Source organism: Alnus glutinosa, chromosome 6 (genome assembly GCF_958979055.1).
Source record: "Alnus glutinosa chromosome 6, dhAlnGlut1.1, whole genome shotgun sequence".
Taxonomy (NCBI): Eukaryota; Viridiplantae; Streptophyta; class Magnoliopsida; order Fagales; family Betulaceae; genus Alnus; species Alnus glutinosa.
The window spans coordinates 21,423,488-21,448,165 of NC_084891.1; the positions used below are offsets into that span (position 1 = coordinate 21,423,488).

Consider the following 24,678-nt stretch of genomic DNA (forward strand, 5'->3'; position numbering starts at 1 on the left):
TCTGAATGTAGTGTGCAAATTGTAAATCCTGAACATTACTCTGAATTTCAAAATTTTGTAACAGCGGAGAAGATTAAAATAAGAGAAGAAAAAAGATACAAAAAATATGCTGAAAATATCGTTTTTATCTAAATTTTAGAAACAGTTTATAACAGTTTTAATACAGTTTCTGATTATTAAAAACATAGTTTTTGACTGTTGAAAAAGCAGCTAGATAATATAGTTTCTGACAGTTTAGAAAAAGAGTTAAGTATTTAAAAATATTACTGTTAGAAAAACAGTTGTACATATCAGAAAAATTATTAAGTAATTAATAATATCGTATGTGACAATGCGAAGTACTAAGTGCGTCTAAAGCGACACGCGAGTGATGACCAGTGCTTCGCACTAGGTGACACAACTAGCACAACTAGCACATATATACTCACAAATGTTATCTAGTATAAAAGTGTGATAAATGCTTATAAAGCACACAAAATACTCGTAACTTTTCGATGTGGGACAAAGAGTAATAAAAGAAATAGGGGAAAAGTTTGAAATATTCAAATTTAAGATAAACTTAAATTTTCATAAAATAATTTTCAACAACTCATTATATTATAGATACATTATTAATATACGGTTTGATAAACAACTCCACTTCCCTCTATTTTTTTTTTTCACTTATCCCCAAAAAAAAAAGAAAAAGAATCAACTTTAAAATATTATAACTTTTTTTTTTTTTTTTTTTCACATTTTATATCACATTAATTATTTTTTATTACTATTTAAATAAATAAATAAAAACAACTACGAAACAATTTTTTTTTTTTTTCACTTTTTCATACAAAAAAAAATTACAAATCTTTTTTTTACTTTAAATCACAAGAACCACATTTTATTACTATTCAAATAAAATTAATACTAAAAAATGTTTACCATTTGAGCTGGCCGGGCTCAAAGAAGATGATAGTTCGAGGATTAACTTGGGGAAAATTTTATGAAACTTGGATCCTGGCGTTATGGATAATGCCACGGCTTCGTGCTTTTTTAGCGGGCCATTATAAATCTGACACTCGATAGCTAGCATTAGCCACTGACTCCAAATGGACCCATTATCATTTCGAATCAGACAATTAAATGATCTTGCCAAACAACGCCACTGATCTTCCATGGACCATTAATTTTGCCTGATAGAGCCGAAGCAGACAATGACTTGTGGGACCTGGGTACACGACTCAACAACGCCACTGATCTTCCATAGACCCTAATTCATTTCTCCATCCCTCTTTCTCACGTCTATTGCTACCAACTCAGGGCCAATCTTGCCGGCTTCCACATATGGTCAGCTTAATGGCCTTGGGTTTTGGATTTTTAAAATTAGAATTGATTTTTTATTTTTTTTACGAATTTTGAAAAAAAAAAAATGTGTTTGGCTGATGAGTAAAATTAAAATTTTTTTTGAAATTATGTTTTGGTATTGAATTTTTGAAATTGAAAATTAGTGTATTTTAATAGTAAGAAATGATTAAAGGTATGAAAAATCGTGTATAATAATTAGTGATATGAAAAATAGTGTTGAATAATAATTGAAATAATATTTAATTATTATAAAAAAAATATTTTAAACTATTATTTAATTTTAAAAATAAATTGTCCAGGTGGAACCCACAGTAAAGCTGCAGATACATTTTACCCTTTCTACATGTAGGACCCATGCGTGATAAGAATTGAGGAGAGAGATGCTAGGAAATGACTAATGGTACCTACTCTAAGAACTTGGAGGCAGGAAGATTAGTCAACCCATTACCGCGTAAAGAATAGTACGTACCCCTGGAGCTTGACTGTGAGCATTTATCATTCTGGAGATGAAAATTAAGTCATCTTGCACAATTATATGTGGGGAGATATACATGCACGATAAGTGCATTATAAGTATACAATATTAAGACATATTAGAGTGGGGTCTATACATGCGAGTCTTTTCTAATATACTTTGGTGTTGTGTGCACTTATAATGTAATTGTTGTAATTTGAGCATTTTTCTTATATATGATTTAGGTGCATTAAGTGTGACTAATGCTCAAAAGATCTTAAGCACAAATTTCTTATAACTTTTAAATTTGAATTCAAAGCCAAGGATAAAATTGGGTACCATCATATATACCCGAATTAATGCATCTAATCCATTAGAATTTTACAATTAAACGTGTTTGACCGAAAGTAGTACTCATTCGAAAAAAAACAAATCTCTTTAATACCATATGAAAATATTTAGAGAATGGAAACTTGAACTGAATACTATATTTTTGTGTGTTGTCACTGTAAATTAACAAGAAGGACCTATTTATGGTTTAATAAGGCTAGTTAAAATAGGAAATACATTTATAAAATTAACGACAAATATTACAGAATAAAATCAACATATACAAAGAAATATAATCAACTTAGACAAGGAAGTAAATCAATCAGTGCCGCTCATATCTGCAATCTCATATCTATTTTGAAGTCCATTATTTGGAAATTAATGCAGCAATGTCAGTCAATGCTCAGCTGTTTGTTTTATAGCGAAGACTTCAAAGTCTTTAGGGTACGACCGAGAAGCCTTCTGTTATTAAGCTGCATTGCCCATTATTACGGCATCGATTAAACAACCTTGTCCTCTAGCAAGCTTTAGCTAGCTTAACAATGGCAAACCAGAAACGGCTCCTCTCCTTTCTGATCTTGCTCACCCTCAGGATGGCCATGGCAAAGGATGTCATATCAGTGGGCGTCGTTCTTGATTTGAACTCTCCGGTGGGAAGAATGGCAGAGCGTTGTATGTCCATGGCGCTCTCAGATTTTTATCAAGAGAATCATAACTATAATACACGACTCGATCTTTTGAGGAGGGATTCTGGGGATGATGTCGTTTCTGCAGCATCTGCAGGTATATTCGTACGTTAAAATTCAACCAAAAAGCAAGGAAAAGGAGTCTTAAATAGTAATTGTTAATATTCTCCACAGGCTATCATAATATTTGCTACTATATTAATTAGCTATTGTTAACATGCTAGGAATATTTTGTGACTATGTAATTATTGTATTTCCTTTCTATTTTTGGTCTCACTCAACTATAAATAAATCATTTTATTGTAGTGTTTTCATAGAAGCTTCTCTCTTACAATTCTATTTTATTTAGCTTGTCTTTTTCTTCAAGTAATACAAGGATAGTGTTTCTGCTGGTGTTCTAGCTGTGTTGTTTGAAGTGAGGTTGTATTCTTTGTTGTTGTGATCAATGAAAATAAGTCATTCATCCAAAGAAAAAAAAATATATAAGGATAGTGTTGTCTATTCGGAGTACTGTACAAGTAGTTGCAGTTAACGGTTATGACCTTTAACTTCCAACTGCAACTGCCTTACATGGTTATTGAATTTTCGTAATAGCAACCGTTCCGCCTTAGGCAATTAACAATTTTAAAATAACCGCCGGTCACCGGTTATTGAAGCTCAGAACCATACCACATAACCACATTTTAGAAAGAGGCATTTTGAGCCAATTTTAGTATTTTGGACCTTCCTTGATCCTCACTTTAGGGCTTCTTTTAGATGATTTTGAGCATTTTTTTAAAAATAATTAGAACATTTCAAAATGTAACAAAGCTCAGAAATATCATTATTATTATTTTGATGAATAAAGATCAATAAAATTAAACTCACCAAAACGACATCGTCTGGTATGTATATATAAGGGGTAGAGACAGTTAGCAGTTATTAACTACCTTCATCTACTCCTAAAGCCTTTAACCGCCTCATCATTGGCGGTTAACAATTTTTTTGAATAACCTACTAAAGCAATTATGCAGTAATTGATTAATAACTGTCCGCTTGTACACCCCGGCCTACAATGTTTACATCACTGAATTAGAAAAAAAACTCTCTAAAATATGCTTCTGGTCAAGGTTAAGCATACTTTTAATTTTCCATGATGAATACGAGGTAATTAATATCATTCTACATGGTCGTTATGCTTATCCTTTTTTTTGGATGAAAATTATGCTTATCCTTTGTTTTCTTCTCTTTTATCTTTTTGTCTCTTTGACTTCATTATTCCCCAAGCTATACTGACTCTTTACATTTCTATCTGTAATATCAACAAATTTCAGAAAGACCAACGAACAAAAGGAAAACTACACCAGGATCCCCTTGTCAATACCCTGGTACTTACAATATATTCTAAAGGCATGCTTTGGAATAGCTAGAGGAAACCAGATCAGTTGAATTCCAAATTTCTGAACTAGAATAAATTCCAGACTTCGAAACCACCCAATTCAGCTTATCCTTCTCCGATCCCCAATTTTAACCGAATATTAGAATATATATAATCCAGTTCCAGTTTTCCCATCTTTAATAACAGTGGATAATCTAGCTTCTAGTTTGCTCCGACAATATCATATACCACATTGTTTCTGTTGTTATTATTGTTATTGACCATCTCCAGTAAAATTTCTATCTCCAGCACTGGATTTAATCAAGAATGAAGAAGTTCAGGCCATCATGGGACCTCAAACGTCAGCACAAGCAAAGTTTGTCATTCAACTCGGCGAAAAAGCTCAGATTCCCATCATTTCCTTCTCAGCCACAAGCCCCTCTCTTTCTCCAGCCCAAAACCCGTTTTTCATTCGCACAGCACAAGATGACTCGGCACAGGTGACAGCCATATCAGCAATTGTAGAGGCTTATGGTTGGCGGGAAATTATACCGATTTATGCAGACACAGATTACGGAAATGGTTTAATTCCATATTTGCTTGACGCTTTCCAAAAGATTGACGTTCGCGTGCCGTACAGAAGTGTCATTCCTCCATCTTCTAACAATACGCAAATCAGTACGGAGCTTAACAAGTTAAAGGAACAATATCATACAAGGATATTCATTGTACACATGGCTGCTTCACTTGGCTCCAAGCTCTTTGTACTTGCAAACAAGGCAGGAATGATGAAGGAAGGGTATGCATGGATCTTCACGGCAGGGTTATCAGCTTTGCTAGATCCAATGCCCTCAAAGGTCATGTACTCAATGGAAGGTGTCGTTAAATCACCATTTATCTCAAAAGCTTAAATTTATAAAAAAATAGTTAGAGAAAACTTCATTTATTATTTCTGATCTTTCATCACTTTTGCAATTATACCCTTAAACTTTTAAAAATGTCAATTTAGTGTATTCATCTTTTAATTATACTATTTTAAAAATAATTAACACTTTTTAAAGTTTATGAGAATGATTGGAAAAGTGATGAAAGATCAAAAATTGGTAAGGGAAGTTTTTTCAAATAGTTAATTTAACCATTTAATTTATATTCTAACAGGTGTATTGGGACTACGGCCACACATAACCACGTCAAAAAAACTAGAAGATTTCAAAAGAAGATTGAAAAGAAATTTAACCTCAAGCAAACCAATCAGTGAGCGTAATGGAGTAAACCTGTTTGGATTATGGGCATATGATACAATTTGGGCTTTGGCTATGGCAGTGGAGAAGGCTGGCATTGTCCATTCTAGGTTCTTTAAGCAAAATTCTTCCCAAAGTAACGTTGATCTTGCAGCTTTAGGCATTTCTGAAACGGGTCGAACGCTTCGTAATACAATTCGAGCTACAAAATTTCAAGGCCTTAGCGGGAATTTTCATTTGGCTAAAGGGCAGTTGGAACCTTCAGCCTTTGAAATAATCAATATCGTAGGAAAAAGCGAGAGAATTATTGGGTTCTGGACACGAAAGAGAGGGCTTTCACAAGCATTGGTGGATAGTACTGGTGAAGTAGCAGGCTCAATTTCAAAGGACAAATTACTTAAGCAGCCTATCTGGCCAGGAGACACGACAGACCAACCGACAAAGTTGAGGATTGGGGTTCCAATAAGACAAGGTTTTGTTGAATTTCTGAAAGTGGATTGGCTGAATCCTCTTACTAATAAGCCTAGCATATCAGGGTTCTCCCATGACGTGTTCCTTGCTGTGCTGGATGCATTACCATTCCCCCTTCCTTATGAGTTTATTCCCTTCATGAATGAGAATAGGACGAGTAATGGGAGCTACGATGAGCTTCTTTACCAAATTAAACTTCAGGTATATATGCTTCTTCTTCTTCTTTTCCAATATATATATATATATTATGTTAATTAGGAAAAATCATTCATGCAGTACTTCCTTCCGGAGAAAAACTTCAGGTATATATGCATCGAATTTAGCCCACATATATAAAAACTAACAAATACGGTCGCCGAGAGTAATACTTCCATTTCTCACATGAATATTGAGACCCATTTGCTAAGAAAAAAAGATATTAAAATTGGCATTTATAACTCTCAACTTACATCAAGCCATATTGCTTTAAAGTAAGCAATGATTAGATGTATGCATTTGTGTGTATCAAATCAATAACATTAATTTTAGATGGTCATGGTCGTAATAAGATCTAGTGGCCGGTTTGATCTAATAGATCCAATAGTTGAACTTACTTGACCGTTAATAAAGTCAACTGTAAAGTCAATTAAGTTTGATCTAAAAATATTAGATTAAGTGATCATTGGTAACAATTACGATTTTACGATTATAATTTAACAGTTGTTAATTATAATTTTATTCAAACGGTAAAAATTAAGTGTATATTAATATATATATATATATATATATATATGATGGCCAAATTTTAATGACTGTTAAATTAGCTATTATTTATTGTTATTGCGAAATTACATATCCATTAGTGAACAAACATTAAAACTGTTGATTTAACACTTAAGAGTCCATTGCATATCAGTTAAAATTATTGTTTTTTTTTTTTAAAAACTCTCTTTTTTTGTCTCTCTTAAAACTCTCTGTAATTTTAAAATTCGAGTCTCTTTCGTACTAGAATAGAAACTCAAAGGGTGTTCTAGCTTCACTACAAGAAATTCGCCCATTAGGGGCGACAATATCAGTATCGACTAAAAGTCGACACTGATAGTTGACTATTAGCGTCGACCCATTAGTCGACGCTAATTGTCTAAAAAAACGCACTATTAGCGTCAACTTTGGTGTCAATGCTAATTTGTCGTTGCTAATAACTTGGTGGGAAATTTTGCCTCGCGCGGGTTGAGAAATAGCAACGACATTTCAGTATTAGCGTCCACTTTCGTCGACGCTAATAAATAACTATCAACGTCGACATTGGGGTCAATGCTGAAAATCATAATTGTGGGCATAGCTCCACTAATGGGTCCTAATGGCGTATTATTTTTTATTATTTTTTTTAATTTTTATGGTATTAGCGTCGACTTGGTCGACGCTAATGCCCTAATTAATTTTATTTTTTAAAAATTTTTTAGAGTATTAGCGTCAACAAGATAGCCTATTATTATTATTTTTTATTTTATTTTTAAGGTCGAAGCTAATACCCTATTATTATTAATTTTTATTTTTATTTTTATTTTTTTTTTAATTTTTTTTTTAATTTTTAAGGTATTATCATCGACTAGGTCAACACTAATAGTCTATTAATTTATTTTTAATTTTAAATATTTTTAGGGTATCAGCGTCCACACAAGTCGACGCTGATGATAGACTATTAGCGTCAACCAAGGTGTCGACGCTAATAGTATACCTATCAGCGTCGACTTATGATATATGTATTACACGTTTTAGCATTGACCAAATATAGCATTAGTGCCGACATTGGTCGACGATAATAGTTTATCATCAGGGTTGACCCTTCGATCGACGCTAATGATTAGTGATCATTAGCTTCGGGCTTTTAGCGTCGACTTTTTAGCGTCCAAAAGTCGACACTAATACTCATTAGAGTCGACTTTTTGACTTTTAGAGTCCACTAAGAGTCGACGCTAATAAGCAAATTTCTTGTAATGTAGCTTAGTTTCATTTTGTGCAAAATACAGGTAAATTATAGAGGTTTTTAAAGGCTCCATTGTGTTCTAAGGAAGTATTTGCTGTAACCCAGTGCATACCAATTCGTCAGAATTGGTGGCTGAATGCAAATAATTTCATAAGAAAAACGATTCAATAACACAACTTAGGAGCACTTAATTTTATGTTTTATGTTTCTATTCTTATTACACCATTTTTACTGCAGAGAGGAGGAGCATTCTAGAGTACTAAACAATTACTAGTTAAATACTTTACTTTTCTTCAAAGTTCAGAAATTGATGACCACCCCCCCTCTCAAAATGCAGAAGTATGATGCGGTCATTGGAGACACAACAATTGTGGCTAATCGCTCCACATATGTTGATTTTACTTTGCCTTATTCAGAATCAGGCGTATCAATGGTGGTTTTAGTGAAAGATAATGAGAGGAACAACTTTTGGATTTTCTTAAAGCCATTAAGCTTGGATTTGTGGTTAGCAACCTTTGCAACATTCATCTCTACAGGTTTAGTGATATGGGTTCTTGAACACCGTATAAACAGTGATTTTAGAGGCCCCCCAGAGCAACAACTCGGCACCATATTCTGGTTCTCCTTCTCAACACTAGTCTTTGCTCACAGTAAACTTTCTTCAACACTATTAACGGTTTTCTTTTTTATTCAATTTCATGATAATCAATAATAGAGTAACGCTATTTAGTAGACGGCTATACGATTGTCATACAATTGAGATGACATGATAGTGAAAATCAGCTTTTAGATTCGTAATTGACTTTTAAAAAAACAAATCTAAAGCTGATTTTCCAATCTACTATATAGGATTCCTCTAAGCAAAAACCATGATATATAAGGTTAATTAATTAGTGGATGTGTATATTAAATTATATTGTACATTTTAATGGTTACCAGGGGAGAAAGTGGTAAACAATTGGTCAAAGTTTGTGATGATCATATGGATTTTCGTGGTACTCATCCTGACACAAAGTTATACAGCAAGCTTAACCTCAATGTTAACAGTACAGAGATTGCAGCCGGCATTTATTGATGTAAAAGAGATAAAAAATAATGGGTATTTTGTTGGATATCAAAAGGATTCCTTTGTTAAAGGGCTTCTAACAAAACAGTTGAATTTCGATGAGACCAAGTTGAAGGCATATCATACTCCTGAGGAGTATAATGAAGCACTGTCAAATGGAAGCCACAACGGAGGGGTTGCAGCGATTTTTGATGAAATCCCTTATATTAAACTCTTTCTTGCAAAGTACTGCTCTAAGTACACAATGGTTGGACCAACCTACAAAACGGATGGATTTGGCTTTGTGAGTCTCTCTTTGTGATCTTTCTCTCCCACCTTTTTCTGTTAAACTTTTAGAATGCCATATAAAAAAAAATAAACAAATTTTTTAGTAGATATTAAGTTTCAAATCACTGATAAAAAGTTTTCAAATTAATATTATAAAATTATGTTATATGTATGTATATCTATGTTTTTGGTTTGGAAACATTTTATAATGAAAACATTTAAAGAGTCTTGGAAAATGGTAGTCTCGCATGGAAAAAAAGAGAACATAGTAAAATAATTTATTATGCTAACTCACACCAAATTGGTGCTTAATTTAAAGCAATACTTGAGTTTGTGTACTTGTGTGTATGCTATAGTACAATCATGAGAAGCATCAAGTAGATACAATTGTTGGATTTACTGATCATTAGTAAAGTCAACTATGAGTTTAAATTAAGTTTGATCTAACGGTTATTTTATATTAATTTTGTAAATATATACATGTTAATGAACAAACATTAAAGCTTCTAAATTGTTCACTATAAATAGCCAACTTCATACCAATTTAAGCACAAAAATCTTTTGTTTTTCTATCTCTCTCAAAATCTTTCTACATTGTTTAAACTTCGGTTTTATTATGTTCTGCATATATGTTTTTCTGTAGAAACAAAGTACTAATCTCATTGCTACAATATATAAATACTTTAAAGGTGTTCTTGTTTGATTTTGTTTTGTGCAAAACACAGTCAAACAATAAAAGTTTTTTAGGCTCCATTGTATCTTGGAGAACTATTTGCCGTAACCCTTTGATCAGAACTGGTAGGGCGAGTAAATAAAATTTTCAAGCAAACGTATTCAGAATCGGTGGGGATCGAGCATTTTTGCGGTATTAGATTTCTATACTAACAATCACTAATGCCATGAGTGTAGTGATCAAATTATACTATTATGATCAGATCATATACAGCAAACTGGAAACAAAGATATAGTATTAATTCTTATGATCATAGTCAATTATTCTATATTTCTTTCAAATGCTATTGTCTTTTATTTCCCCTATGTTTGTTCAGGCCTTCCCACAAGGATCTCCTTTACTTCCTTACATTTCTAGGGCAATCTTGAATGTCACAGAAGATAAAGACAAGTTTGGACGGATTGAGGAGAAGTACTTTTCGAGTACTACTTGTGAAGATCAAAGTGCAACAATCTCTTCACAAAGCTCTAGTCTTGATTTGTACAGCTTTGGGGGCCTATTCATCATCACAGTAGTCGCTTCCACGTCCTCACTCTTGGTTTATTTGTTTAAGTTCCTTCACTTACATTGGCCTGCTTTGAACGCCAGCAATACTGATGATAGCTCCTTTTGGTCTAAATTGCTTGAAATGGCAAAACATTTTGACAGGCCACAAAGATCCCCCTTAGCAAGTCCTGGTATTCATCCCTCTATAAATATCACTCATTGAAATGCAATTTAATATACTTCAATATTCAATATATTGTAGCTCTAACGGCTGACCTTTTCTATTTTAGATGGAAATGAATAGATATGTCTATATATTATTTAATTAGCATTGATCGAAGCTTTTTTTCTTTTTTTTTTCTTTAAATTGAATAACGAAAGGGTTATTGGGGAGGATCATTCCCATTCTTGATCCGAATAGAAAGGGTGGATAATCCTAAAAATGAAAATGGAGTGGGCTCCCCAACAACAGACTCAACAAAAATTAAAACAGTGCAAAAGGCATCACTAAAAACTTATAGTGCCCATACCTTGTTTGGATAGCAGTCTTTGGAATGTCCTCTTCTCGCACTCTCAGCTGATGGTACCCTAAAAGAAGATCTATCTTCAAAAATACAGAAGCTCCATTGAGTTGATCGAACAGGACGTCGATCCTAGGCAAGGGATACTTGTTCTTGATAGTGACCCTGTTCAGCTCACGGTAATCTATTCACATCTGCATAGACCCATCCTTCTTCTTCACAAATAGCATCGGTGCTTCCCACGGTGATACACTTGGGCAAATGAAGCCCCATTCTAGTAACTCCTGAAGTTGCTCCTTCAATTCCCTTAACTCAGTCGGTGCCATACGGTAGAGTGCCTTATGGATAGGCTGAGTCCCCGGTACTAAGCCGACAGAGAACTCAACATCACGATCAGGTGGTAAACCCGTGATTTCGGAGAAAACATCCGAGTAGTGACACACAATCGGAATATTTTCCAGCTTTCCTCGAGTCTCTAGCTTAGCTTGAACATATACTAAGTAGACCTTTGCTCCATCTCTAACATTCTTGATAGCTTGTACGGCGGAAAGGAGTGGCGGAGTAGACCGCACATTGGATCATCAAAATGTAAACTCATCCATGCCATGAGGTTGGAAAGTAACTTCTTTCCTGCAACAATTGATACTAGCATAATACTTCGCTAACCAATCCATGCCCAGAATAACGTCAAAGCCTAGCATGCCAAATATAGCAAGCTTCGCTTGCAAAATTCTTCCTTCAATCACTATAGGACAATTATTCACACCTTTTCTACAAGTTATAGTGTCACCAACCGGAGTAGTCACGCACATCTTAAACTCTAGTGGTTTAGTGGTCAGTCTACACAACTTCACATATGACGATGAGATAAACGAATGTGTAGCACCCGAATCAAATAACACCCAAGCTATGCTACCAAATAATGGAATTGTACCTATGACTACATCAGTAGCATTCTCCCCAGCATGCACGCTATCCGGAGTGAGAAAGTAAACCCTTGCTAATGCTACAGGCCTCGGCTGATTAATGCTGGCCTGTGATCCTTGCCCCCTATATGCACCCCTCTGTGTTCACTCCCTACCAATGTGGCCCGATTTGCCACATCGGTAACATGCATTCGACCCAGTCCTGCATTCACCAGAATGCAGCTTCCTACACGTGTTGCATCGTGGTCTGCTGCCACTGCCCTGGCTAGAATAAGTGCTCATCCTTCCCTGAGACCCTGCACTACTACAACCAGATTGTCTCTTGGATGGCGGTGGAGGAGGTGCTCCAGTAAATGCCGACCATCTCTTGCTAACAAAATCTGCAACCGCAATCCTGATCTCCGTTTCTGCCATGGTAGCCATATGTACCATATCAGTATAGTCTGCCACCTTCATAAAGATGATCCTCTCCAGAATGCACGGAGTCAGGCCATCACGAAACCTCTTCGCTTTTGTTTCCTCATCAGGCACGAGGGATGGGGCATACCTTGACAACTTCTGAAATTCAGCTGAATAGTGTTCAACTGACATAGTCCCTTGCTTCAGATCCTGAAAATCCCTTGCACACTGCTGTCTCTGCGCACGAGGAAAGAAGCGATCGTTGAATTCCTGCTTGAAACGCTCCCAGGGGATAGGAACACCCTGCCCATACTCTCTAGTCAGGTCGAGCTTTTTGGACTTCCACCAATAATTAGCTTCACCCTTGAGCTTCAGACCTGCATAAGCTACTTTCTAACTTTATGTGTAGCTCAACATTTCAGTCAAGTCCTCATGAGAAGTAATCCAGTCATCAGCCATCATAGGCCCCTCCTCACCGAAGAACTCAGGTGAGTTCTGTCGACTGAAAAGTGTCGAGGAACACTCGACAATGTCATTACGCTCTCTTTATGCGGGAATAACGGCAATCAAGGCTGCCACAAATGGACCCATATCAGGCATGGGTGGAGGAGGTGGTGGTGGTGGTGGAGGAGGAGGAGGGGGTGGAAGAGGTGGTAGTGGTGGTGCGTTACCGTCACACCCACTAATAGGCTCCTCATCCCGATAGCGGCGTGGAGCCTGGTGTCATCTCGGTGGCATATTCTTGTCTGCACAATGAAATGCCACTTAAACAACACTGTGCAAGAAAGGTTAAATGCATCACAATATCCATGTAATGCATACAAAAATCTTAAAATTTTCTTTTATCTATATTTAAGCTTTTAGAATCCTAAGGCTCTTTTATTAGACTTAGACTCTAACTCAACCTTAGGTTTCCGCTTTTCCTAACATACCCTAGAACTAATCACTCTGATACCATTTGCTGTGACGACCCCCTTTTTTTTTATATACAAAACGTAAAACGAGTCATTGCAGTGGAACGACTACGTGTCGCTCAGCCAACATAGGCACATGCCCCATAACATGCACCTGATATACAAATTTATATCTACAACGGAATAAATCATGATACCATCAAGCATAGCAGAAAAGCATAACTATAAATAAACCTGTTATCTATACAAAAGGGAGCCATAACACAAGTCTATCTGTTTAAGGCTTAACTACATATAATTATTACAAAAAAAAAAAAAAAAAAAAAGGCTTATAGAAAATAATGAGTGACACATACGTCACAAGCCATATACAAAAGTACTCAAAACTAGGACACCATAGTTCTATCCCACTACAACTGCCACTACGGGCTTCAATCGTATTAACCCAAATAGTATGTTACCGGATCATCATCCACCTCAGGAGTACCTACAATCACAGGAATATCATCTACATGGTTGTGGTGGTATCCACATCCGCATAGGTGAAAGAATGAGTCCACCGCCTTAATATAAAACATACTAAGACCTCAGTGATATTAAACTAACTGAGTTTTCACAAAGATCCAACCTTTCTTTATTTTTAGTCGTGTGAACACTATGTTAGCCACAATTTACCAATAGTTAATACAGTAAACACTGACTATTCAAAAAACATTAAGACATACTATATAGCTATGAAAATATATAGAAGTTCCAGTCTACTGCTTGGAAGATTCTACATATAGACCCCTCTATAATAATATTTTTCACCGGTGGCTTAGACATATGTGCACACGATCACTCCATCATAGATATCATGTCTACACATAAGTCTTAAGCAATAAAACATGGCATCTTACTCTTCAATACTAGGATAACATCCTTCAACAAAACACTCGCAACACCATCTCTAATCGTATTTCAGCTTCGTGCCTTGGACTTTAGTAGATCATGAGAGCACTAGAGTTAAACTCAATTATGCCAACACGTCTTTCCTGAAGAACAATAATAGTCAACCTTCTTACTCATAGACATACCATTACTCGTACCTGGGCAGTCATGTATCCATGTACATTCAAGTTCAATATATGACATCTTAACACATGCGACTATTCGATAGAAATATACATAAGCGCTTTTCATTTAAGACACTTATGCATACCAACACGTCTAGTAAAAGCTACTTATAACATAAAAACATCACTCATAAAACAATGTTATACATGATATGCATGAAACTGGGTCTACTGGACTTGGGTTCCCCACGATGCTGATAACTGTTGTTTAACTGTGTATACTACTGCTTTACTGCTGTACTACTATTGATGTATGCTATATACTACATGCTCTATACTCTGTGCTTAACCAGTATATATTTCACTACTGTATCATGCTGTAAAATCATGTAGTTGCTAAATCATGTTCTCTTAAAACTAAACAAATCCAACATTTTATTTAACACTTTGAAATCATTCAAAACATAGTTTCTTCATAAAACCTAAACAGTTTCAACATGACATGTTCTCAAACAATTTTGCATAATTTAAATTCCAACCACAGAACATACTCAAACACTTTAAATCAATTTAACACTCTTCATTCATACATCATTTCTTAAACATCATTGATATAATTTGAACATAATCGAAACTAATCAAATTATCTCAAAACATATAATTCATCATATGGTCGGTTCGGTTTCATAAACAATATATATATTTTTATCAATCTATTACATATAAAAATATATATTTTCTTAGTGAGTAGAATACTCACCTCAGATCGTTTGTACTCCCAATATCCAAACGACTCTAAGCTCAACTGTAAAGTGCCGCTAAAAATACAATACATTGTATTAATTAGCATTCTAACTAATAATTACACTAAGTAGCATTTTGAATTGCTCAAAAAGCCACATTGCTAATTTACTCATAAAACTCTAAAATTCCTAATTACTTTAATAAACCCAATATTGCTAACCCATAAGCATTACTTTGGGTTAATCACAATAAAATAGCATGTTAACAAAATACCCAAAACTAATGTCTATGGGAAACTTAACAAAAATTCACCAAGCAAAGACCAAATGTTCGGGAAGCTCCTAGCAACTCCAAACCACACCAAACCTAGAGAAAACGCCAAGTTAAACTCATTTATACTAGATTTATTAAAAATCTCCAAAAATGCGAGTTTAGCGATTTACCTCAAAACGTAGATCGAGCTTCGTGGATTACATGATCAAAGTTGGATCTAAGATTAGACGGCTGGATTTCAAGATATCACAGTTTTTAGGTGAAAAACCGTATAGAAATAGGGAAGAAAATAGAGCTGCCGAGAAGAAAAGGGCGTTCTGCCCTCTTTAATTCGGAACCCATTAGGATGGGTATCACAAGCCGTCCGGACGCGCGCCATTTAAAAAGGCCGTCCGAACGGGCACTAACCACCGTCCGGACATGTGCAGTTTAAGAAGGCGTGCGCCACATAACAAGCCATCTGGACACATCAAGGCAGGCGTCTGGACACGCGACCATCAAAGGCCGTCTGGACACACCAAATTCACGTCCAGACGCGCCGAATTTAATTTTTCATTTTTCTCATTTATTCGATTTCCAATTCCTTTTCTCTTATTTTTTCTTTTATATGGCTTATTTCTTTGGTCCATAAAATATTCTCTGCGCGTCCTATTGTATTTTCCAGTTGTCAATTTAATTTTCGTCATTGATTCCATTAATTTATTCTTGAAATGACAAAAAATATTCGGGGCATCACACCTTTGGATTGTGACTTTCCTTAAAGGGTGTGAACAAGGAAATATGTTTCTTTTGAGCACTTGAGAGTGTTTGGCTGCAGGCCATTTATTCACGTTCCTAGAGATGAGAGGTCCCAGCTTGATAGCAAGGCTAAACAATGTATCTTTATGGGTTATGGGCATGAAGAGTTTGGTTACAGATTTTGAGATCCAGTTACTAAGAAAATCATACGGAGCAGAGATGTTATTTTCTTTGAAGATCAAACCATTGAAGACATGGAATAGAATAAAAAGCCAGAGGCTCTATGTGAAGAACGTGTTGATTTGGGTCCAATTGTTCCTCCTTGTGTGACACATGATGAACGTATGAGTGATGTATAAGAAAAACAGGTTGACACAATTGGTAGAAATGGTGATCTCGCAATTGATAATGTGGAGTCAGAAGAGCACCTAGAGCAAGCTTCCTCAGAGCCATCGGCCACTGGGATTCAGTTGAGGAGATCTACCAGAGAGCGTCAACCTTCCATAAGATATTCATTTGATGAGTATGTGTTATTTTCTGATGGGGGAGAGTCATAAAGTTATCAGGAGGTTATGCTACATGACCAGAAAAATGAGTCGCAAGAAGCCATGCAAAAAGAGATGAAATCCTTGCATGAGAACAACACATGATTTGGTGGAACTGCCTAAGGGCAAGAGAGCACTCAAGAATAAATGAGTGTTCAGATGCAAGATTGAACCAAACAGATCACAACCAAGGTACAAGGCACGACTGGTTGTGAAGGGTTTTAGTCAAAAAAAGGGTATTGACTTTGAAGAAATTTTTTCACCCGTGGTGAAGATGTCTTCTATCAGAGTTGTTCTAGGTTTGGTTGCCAATATGAATTTGGAGATTGAACAGCTTGATGTGAAGACTGCTTTCCTCCATGGTGACTTGGAGGAGGAAATATATATGGAGCAACCAGAGAGGTTTACAACTAAAGGCAATGAACATCTAGTGTGTCATTTGAAAAAGAGCTTGTACGAACTCAAGTAGGCACCGAGGCAGTGGTACAAAAAATTTGATTCCTTCATGGTTGAGCGCGGGTATGACAGAACTACTTCTGATCATTGTGTATTTGTGAAGAAGTTCTCAGATGGAGAATTTATTATTCTCTTACTATATGTGGACGACATATTGATAGTTGGTCGTAATACTAGCAAAATTGACAAATTGAAGGATAAGTTGAATAAGTCCTTTGCTATGAAGATCTCTCATGACAAGAAAAATGCAAGATTGTGGCTATCACAAGAGAGTTATATTGAGAAGGTATTGAAAAAGTTCAACATGAGTAAGGCAAAATCGGTGAGCTCTCCACTTGCAGGTGATTTGAAGCTAAGTTCAAAGCAAAATCCTACAAGTGAGAAAGAAAATGAAGAAATGAAGAAAGTGCCTTATGCTTCAGCTGTGGGTAGCTTGATGTATGCCATGGTGTGCACGAGGCCTAATATCGCTCATGCTGTTGGAGTTGCTAGCCCGTTCCTTTCTAATCCCAGTAAAGAACATTGGGCAACTGTGAAATGGATTCTCAAGTATCTCAAAGGTACTTCGAGGGTATGCTTGTGCTTTAGTAACTGTAAGCAGGTGCTTGAAGTGATGCAAAATGGCTGATTATATTGATTCCGGAAAGTCTAATTCAGGGTACCTGATCATTTATTCAGTGGGAGCAGTGTCATGGCAATTCAGATTGCAGAAATGTGTTACTTTGTCTACTACAGAGGATGAGTACATTGCTATCACAGAAGCTGCCAAAGAGCTGTTATGGATGAAAAAGTTCTTACAAGAACTGGGCCTATAGCGAGAGAGGTATTTGCTTCACTATGACAGTCAGAGTGCCATCAATCTCAGTAAGAATTCAACTTTCCACTCAAAATCCAAACATATTAATGTTAGGTATCATTGGATTCGTGATGCGCTAGATGAGAAATTGTGGCAGATTCAGAAAATCTATATTGATGATAATGGCTCAGATATGATGACATAAACATTGCCTATGCAAAAGCTCGAAACTTGTAGAAGGAAAGCGAGTTTGGTGGAGCCCCCCACCTAGTCGAGAGGGGGAGATATGTTGGTTGGTCCCTCCTACGTGGGGGACCAACCCTTGTGAGCCAAAAGAAACAGAGGCGACAACCTTTGCTTCTATTGGCAAAGAAGTAGGTCACACATTGTGCGTGACTTGCGACCAAGAAAAAAAAAGGGGGGGGGGGGGACTTGCAGTTCAGTCGAGGCACACAGAGAGAAGAAATTAGTTTTGTGAAGAGGGTTCGACCAAACAGTGAGAGGAGGAGGAGAAAAATAGAGTTTTCTATCTAGCCATTTCCGTCAGAGATTGGAGTATTGTTTATGGTCCGATCTTGATGAAATTTCAGTATGTTGTTCCTAACAACGAGAGCTGCGTATTGATTGGTGTCGATTGTTGGATTTCCTTTCCAATTGCTTGGTTGTTCATCCCCACTTGGTGAGACCTTTATTTGTTCTTGTTGGAATCCACACTGATGAATTTATGTTTTATCCAAGAATGTATTCTTGATGTAGTAATAACCTTTAGATATTGTTTTAGAGAAGACACTTGTAAGCCCATTATTGTTGATAGTGGAAGATTTAACTGGACTAGGTCCCGTGGTTTTTCCCTTCATATCGGAGGGTTTCCACGTAAAAATCTTGGTGTCTTGCTTGTGGGTTGCTGGATTTATTTTTTTGCATTGTTTCTTGGTGAGTTTATATTCTGGTGCTAGATTGACTATTTAATTTGTACAAAGGGGGTAAATAATTTCCACTGCGTTTTTTTTGTTATTGCCATTCACCCCAACAATATATAGTTGTATATCAATCGAAAGTAAGAGGGTTGAGCAGTAGAGTAGTTCTTAAACTTCCCCAAATGTATTATATGAATACCTTTGGGTAATTTATTCAGCCTCTCCCCTTCTAAAGAGGGGAGTTTTAGGTGCTATCCGTTGCAGTTGAAATAATTTTGATAGGGTACGTATTAGGATAGCATATTCGACCGCATAATTTAGTACAACTATCAACCATACATAATTGGTACATGAGTAACAAATTACAACAGAAAAGAAATTACATAACAAGGCCTGAGCAACCTAAAAGAAAACTTAAGAACAAAAGTACGCGAGGGCAATGCTTTCGAAAATGCGGACCCAATAACTTGAGGTACGGATGCCACAAAGCCGGGGTCACCAGTGAAGGTGATTTGAAACGTGTATTGAGTCACAATGACTCAAACACTAACATGGGTAAACAAGGGGAGAAGGATACAACACATAAGCCCAAAAAAACAAAAAACAAACAACAACAACAACAGTGGATTGGGTGGGTTGGGAGGCGCGTGAGAAACACGGGCCACCCAAGGAAAGCCTCTCGACAGCGGGTAACACTACTTTCATCTAGGACCACCGGGGGATGAAGCAAAAGATCCCGAAGGGTGAAGGTTGGTGCTCCACGCGCCGGTTGAGTTGAGAAGCTCTTTGGCACGTGGGAGACACGTGCCAACATCCAGACAGTGGGGGAGATGAAGGAGACCATCGGCGGACTCCAGAGACGCTGGAGAACCCGTTGCTGAGTATGACTTGTAACAGTGGAAGGGGGTGAGTAGATCTGAGACAAATGAACCAAAACCAAACACCATTCCAAGGGAAACAAAGATCACGATGGATGTAGAGGGATAGAACCAAAACCTGCTGCTGCTTGGAAGAAGAAAACCTAGGAAAAGCTGTAAAGTGGTGAGGATAAATCCGATGCATAGCCGGCTTGGTTTTCTAAGAGATAACTCTCAGATTTATTGGGTTAGGGGGGTGGGTGGTAGGTGTTTGAGGGAGGATGCGGATGGGTGGTAGGGAATGAAGGGGAGGGAAGCATGAAGCTTCCTAAAATCCTATAGAGAAGCTTTCTCTTTCCTTTTTTTTTTTTTAAGTTTTTTTTTTAACCTAGAGTTCAACGTTACCATCCTCAAAAAAAAATATACTAAGCAATAAATAAAAGTAAATATTAGATATGACTGAAGTAAGTGCAGCTTTGAGGTTCATTTTTCAACATTATTAATCTTAAATCCAATACATGCATGTTTGAGATTCAATCGAGAGTTGTGACCGTATATGCAGCTTTTTCATATACATCTTTTGATAAGTCAGTGTTCATGCAAATCTACCCATTGGCAAAGATATTAATTTAGGAAAAAAACTATTAGTGGATTATATTCATCTAGCCCACGGAAATAGTATTAGGTTTCAACTAATTGCAAGTTGTATAATTAATGTTGAAAAATCTAAATTGCCAACTCCAAATGTGTGGCCAATTCGTAGCATCAGAATCGGACCCAGATTGAGCAAATGCAACTACTTTCGATACTCTTGACAATTATTATATATAAACAAGTAATTAATTTCCTCCCTTGTAACCCTTTCCCTTATTCAATTAGAAAAAAAAAAAAAGAAAAAAAAAAGAAAAAAAAAAGTAATTAACTAGCAATTAGAGAGAGGCCGGGCGAGTACTATACCACTTGCATCATTGTCAGCAGGGTGAGGATGGCGACTATTATCTCCTATGTCTTCTTTTTGAACTCTTCTTTCTCCCGGTGGTACTTTAAAAATTAGCAGAACTACTTCTGATATTTTGAGGAAGCTCAAATGGCTATATATATATATATATATATATATATATATATATATTTATATATATACACACACACACGTCGTGTAAGGGTGACATGTGAAAAACTTTTCATGTGGTTGGCCCCTTTTCTTAGTTGTTCTTTTCTGGTCCTCATCAGTTTGGAAGAGACATGGGGTCCCACATGGGGAGACATGGGGTGCAGGAGCTTAGAGCATCAATCACTCCTTGTGTTTTTTTAAAGAGAAATGCTTGGTTGTACACTTTCATCCCACTCATATCCCACCCTTGCGTACTTGGACCAATAATGTGAGACATAGTAGAGAGAGTATAGTGGGACGCTATTTTTTTAACAATATTATTGGTCCACGTAAACAATGGTGGGATAGGAGTGGGATGAAAATGTACAACCAAGCATTTCTCTTTTTTAAAAAGAGAGAAGTGGTAAGAGGAAATGGGTTGAAATCACGATACATCCGAAGATTTTTAAGAGGAAGATGCAGACAGACTAAGACAAATTTTCAAACTTAATCCAGTACATCTCTTTAAAATGGTCTATCCCTTGAATAAAAGAATGAGTTTATAAGGCTGCCTCACTCTACGTACCTCTCCAATGTGGGACAACACTCGCAGACACTTTTTTTTGTTGTTTTTTTAGAGAAAGAAGGGAAAAGGGGAAATGGGATGAATGGTGAAGTCTTGTTGGTCTATATATATTGAAGCCTCATTCGGTTATTGGGGGAGCTGAAGCCAACAGCTTCGTGTAGAGAGAGGCAGCAACTAGAAATCTCATGTTTGGAATCTATATTTATTTTATTTTATTTTTTTCTTTTGTAAAAGTGAGATACGGGTGTATTAGAGTTTTTTGATTTTGAGTGGTTTTGGTTATATTACATTTTGTACTCCATCATTTTATTAGTGAATTTATCATAAGTCGTCTCCGTCAGTAAATATAAGCTCATTAAATCGAACCACTTAATATATATTAAATATGTGTTGGGACGTTGGTTCAGATTCTTTGGTTTGTGAAAATCCTAAATCAAAACCGAACCGTCTCTTTTTATTTTCCAATGAAGCTGTTTTACAATCAAACTAATCCATGGGTTGATTTAATGCATCATAATTTTACATTTATTTTTTAAATCCAAGCCGGGTCAATGTTCTGTAAGGAAGGTTAAAGGTTGTCTTTTGCTTCTTTATACGTGACAAGCATTAGTGACTGCAATGCCATGCAAAATGCGACAACAAACATTCATTACTACTAAATTTCTAAAATGTCTTTATGTGCAGGAAAATTTCGTTGCAACCTAGGATTATAGGATATTATTCTAGAGGGAGACTCCTCACAGGTGGTTAATGCGGTTAATGTAGTTAGACCAAATTGGTGCATGAGGTACAAACAATTGGTAGCTGATATACAAATGGTTCTTTCTACGCGACGAGTTTGGCAAATTAGGCATATTCGTAGAGTGGCAAATTTTATGGTTCATGGGCTAGCTAAGACAGTCGTAAAACAAATTATAGATAGAGTATAGATTGAAGAAATTCTTTAAAGTTTTCGTGATGTTGTAAATTTCGAGCAATGTGCTCGTGCTTATCAGAGTGTTAGGCTCTGATTCATTATTCTGCATAATAATGTAGTTGAATGATTAAAAAAAAAAAAAAAGTGGGGAGGGGGGGAGACCTTGACCGGCTAAGAGCATTCCTAGCAGCTTCCCTTCCCTTCCCCTTCATTTTTCCTAAATGTAGGGAATAAAACTACTTTTTGCTTCCCTATCAAAAAACACCCCACAGCAGCTTCCCTTCATTTTTCCCTATATCATTAAAATATTATTTTGTTATTTTTACTTTAATTAAAAGTAAGAAAAGAAAGAGATAAAGTAAGAGAGAGATTATATTTTTAGAATAAACAATTGAATGTGAAGTGAACAGTGCTTCCCAATGCACTTCCTAGGGAACAGATAATTGTAGGGAAGCTGCTGTGGGATAGTTTTTTTGACTTTCTTAAAATTTTCCCTAAAATTTAGGGAACAAATCCCTTATAGGGAAGCTGCTAGTAATGCTACATGCTTTCACCGGTTGGGGCAAAAACCAAAGAGTTTGGCTTGTTTTTCTTTTCCAAAGAAAAGGTTTGCTTGAGGAAGAAGAACGAGTAAAGCTAGAGGAAGAATGCTAGCTAGGACCATGTTTATTTTGTTTTGGAATTTTGCTTGGGAAGCTCCATCCTTGACCTAGAACCTCAAATTTTAAGACATACAATATAACATCTTAAATTAAAATTTGAGACCCGGTAATAATGATAAAAGAATATAAAGACTATGTAAATATTTATAGGATTACATATTTATTGATATTTAACCTTAAACTTTAAAATACAACGGAAATAAAAATAACTAATCTAAAAATGGGCAATCGATCTACAAAACTGGAGATCAATCCATGGTGACAATCGATCCTCAGATCTGGCGTTCGGTCCACACGACGCTCGATCGCCATAGAATTGCAGATTGCAGATATCACCGAACACTTTGTCCTCTGATATTTTCTAACTCATGATCTCAGCACAACAACACACCACCCACTTAGAGGACTTCCAACCGTTGATCAAAGATCAACCCAATTGATCCTAACCATTCGAAATTGCTATATAAGAAGGTGCAGCGCCCTTAGTTTCACGCCCTGCTCTTCTTCTTCTTTCTCTGCAAGTTACTCTCTTGGTCTCTCTCTGTTTTCTCTCGGTTTGCAGCAATTCATGTTTCTGTTAGACAAACAGAAAACTCCTCACAGACCCTTTACCCCTCTCTCGACCGTGGATAAACAGAGCCCAAGACTCTGTCTCTCTTTCACTGCTCCTTGTAAACAAACCCAGAAAATTCTCTACTTTTCTCTTCTTCTCAGTTCAGTGCAAAACAGAGCAGGAAAAACCTCTCATTTTCCCTCTATCTCTCCATCGGTCTGAACCTAAAACAGGAAAGAAGAACTCCCCTCCTCTCTCGGTCCTCGCTGCAGAAAAATAATAGTAGCTATAGTTCCTTCTCAAACCAGTACCCAACAAGCAGCAGAAAATAGAAAACTCCTTCTGTTTGTCTTGGTGATGTGCACGTTATAGTGTGCTTTTTATACGCTTAATTTATACTTTGTTAAGATTATTTTGTATTTTATTTAGTTTTATTACGTTGATTTTATGTTTTTGTAGGAACTAATATTTTTTTACAACTCTTACACAACTCTAATAATTTTCTTTTAAGATTAATCATTGAATATTTAGGATCCACATTTAGGAAAATAATTTTAATAGTTGATTATAAAAAAAAAATAGTTAGAGTTGTATAAAAATTGTGTAAAAGTTGGTGCAACGTGAGATCCACACAGTATGAGACAAAATTATATAAGAGACGTAAATGAATTATTATTCTTGCTCTTTCGAAGGTATTCAAGAGTTTTGGCAAATAAAGACGAAAAATTGTCCACAAGGAAATAAAGAAAAGAAGAATGATGATGATATAAGTCCAATTTTTGCGGAATTGACAAAAATAAAAAAGAAAAGTTGGCTGCTGGAGAAGACTTGCGTGGACCTACAAAGAAGAACAAAAAGGGCAAGGTACAGCAACATAAAAGAAAGAAGAAAAGAAAGTGGGACTTACAAGGAAAGAAATGACATATGAAGATAAAAGATTCAAAAAGAAAGCTGCAGCTTGCAAAGAAGAAAAAAAAAAAGAAAAAGAAGAAATGGGAGCAGTGCAACAGTTATTTTTAAGATTTGTCCAGAATAATGATTAATTTAACAATTAAAATTATTCTTGCTTCGTATCAATTAATACATGATGAATTCTGGATATGAGTTTAATCAGGTTTTTCTCATTATCTAAGATTATTTTTATTGATTAAATACTTGGTTTATATTGTTGACTTTAAAATTGTGTTCTGTGGCATTTATCCGTTCCATCAATCTCTTTTCAAAAGCAACCATCTCTTTATCATCACACACCAAAAACCCAGAGTCACCAACTTGCTACATGAGAAATAAAGATGTAAAAGTGTCACAAACTACTAAATTAGAAATAAATAT

The 24,678-nt window shown here is 36.0% G+C and overlaps 1 protein-coding gene across 2 annotated transcripts; it reads left to right on the plus strand.

Moving 5' to 3' along the window:
* Positions 1-2,619: 2,619 nt before the first annotated feature.
* On the plus strand, positions 2,620-10,703 carry LOC133871343 (glutamate receptor 2.8-like). Of its 2 annotated transcripts, none has more exons than XM_062308772.1 (6): positions 2,620-2,908; positions 4,478-5,044; positions 5,327-6,081; positions 8,184-8,496; positions 8,786-9,195; positions 10,229-10,703. In XM_062308772.1, the coding sequence occupies exons 1-6, from the start codon at positions 2,668-2,670 to the stop codon at positions 10,619-10,621; spliced, it is 2,679 nt and encodes an 892-aa protein (XP_062164756.1). In that variant the 5' UTR covers positions 2,620-2,667; the 3' UTR covers positions 10,622-10,703. The 2 variants fall into 2 exon arrangements, with proteins under 2 accessions (XP_062164756.1, XP_062164758.1); XM_062308774.1 differs by having other exon boundaries at positions 10,290-10,557.
* The last annotated feature ends 13,975 nt before the right edge of the window (positions 10,704-24,678 follow it).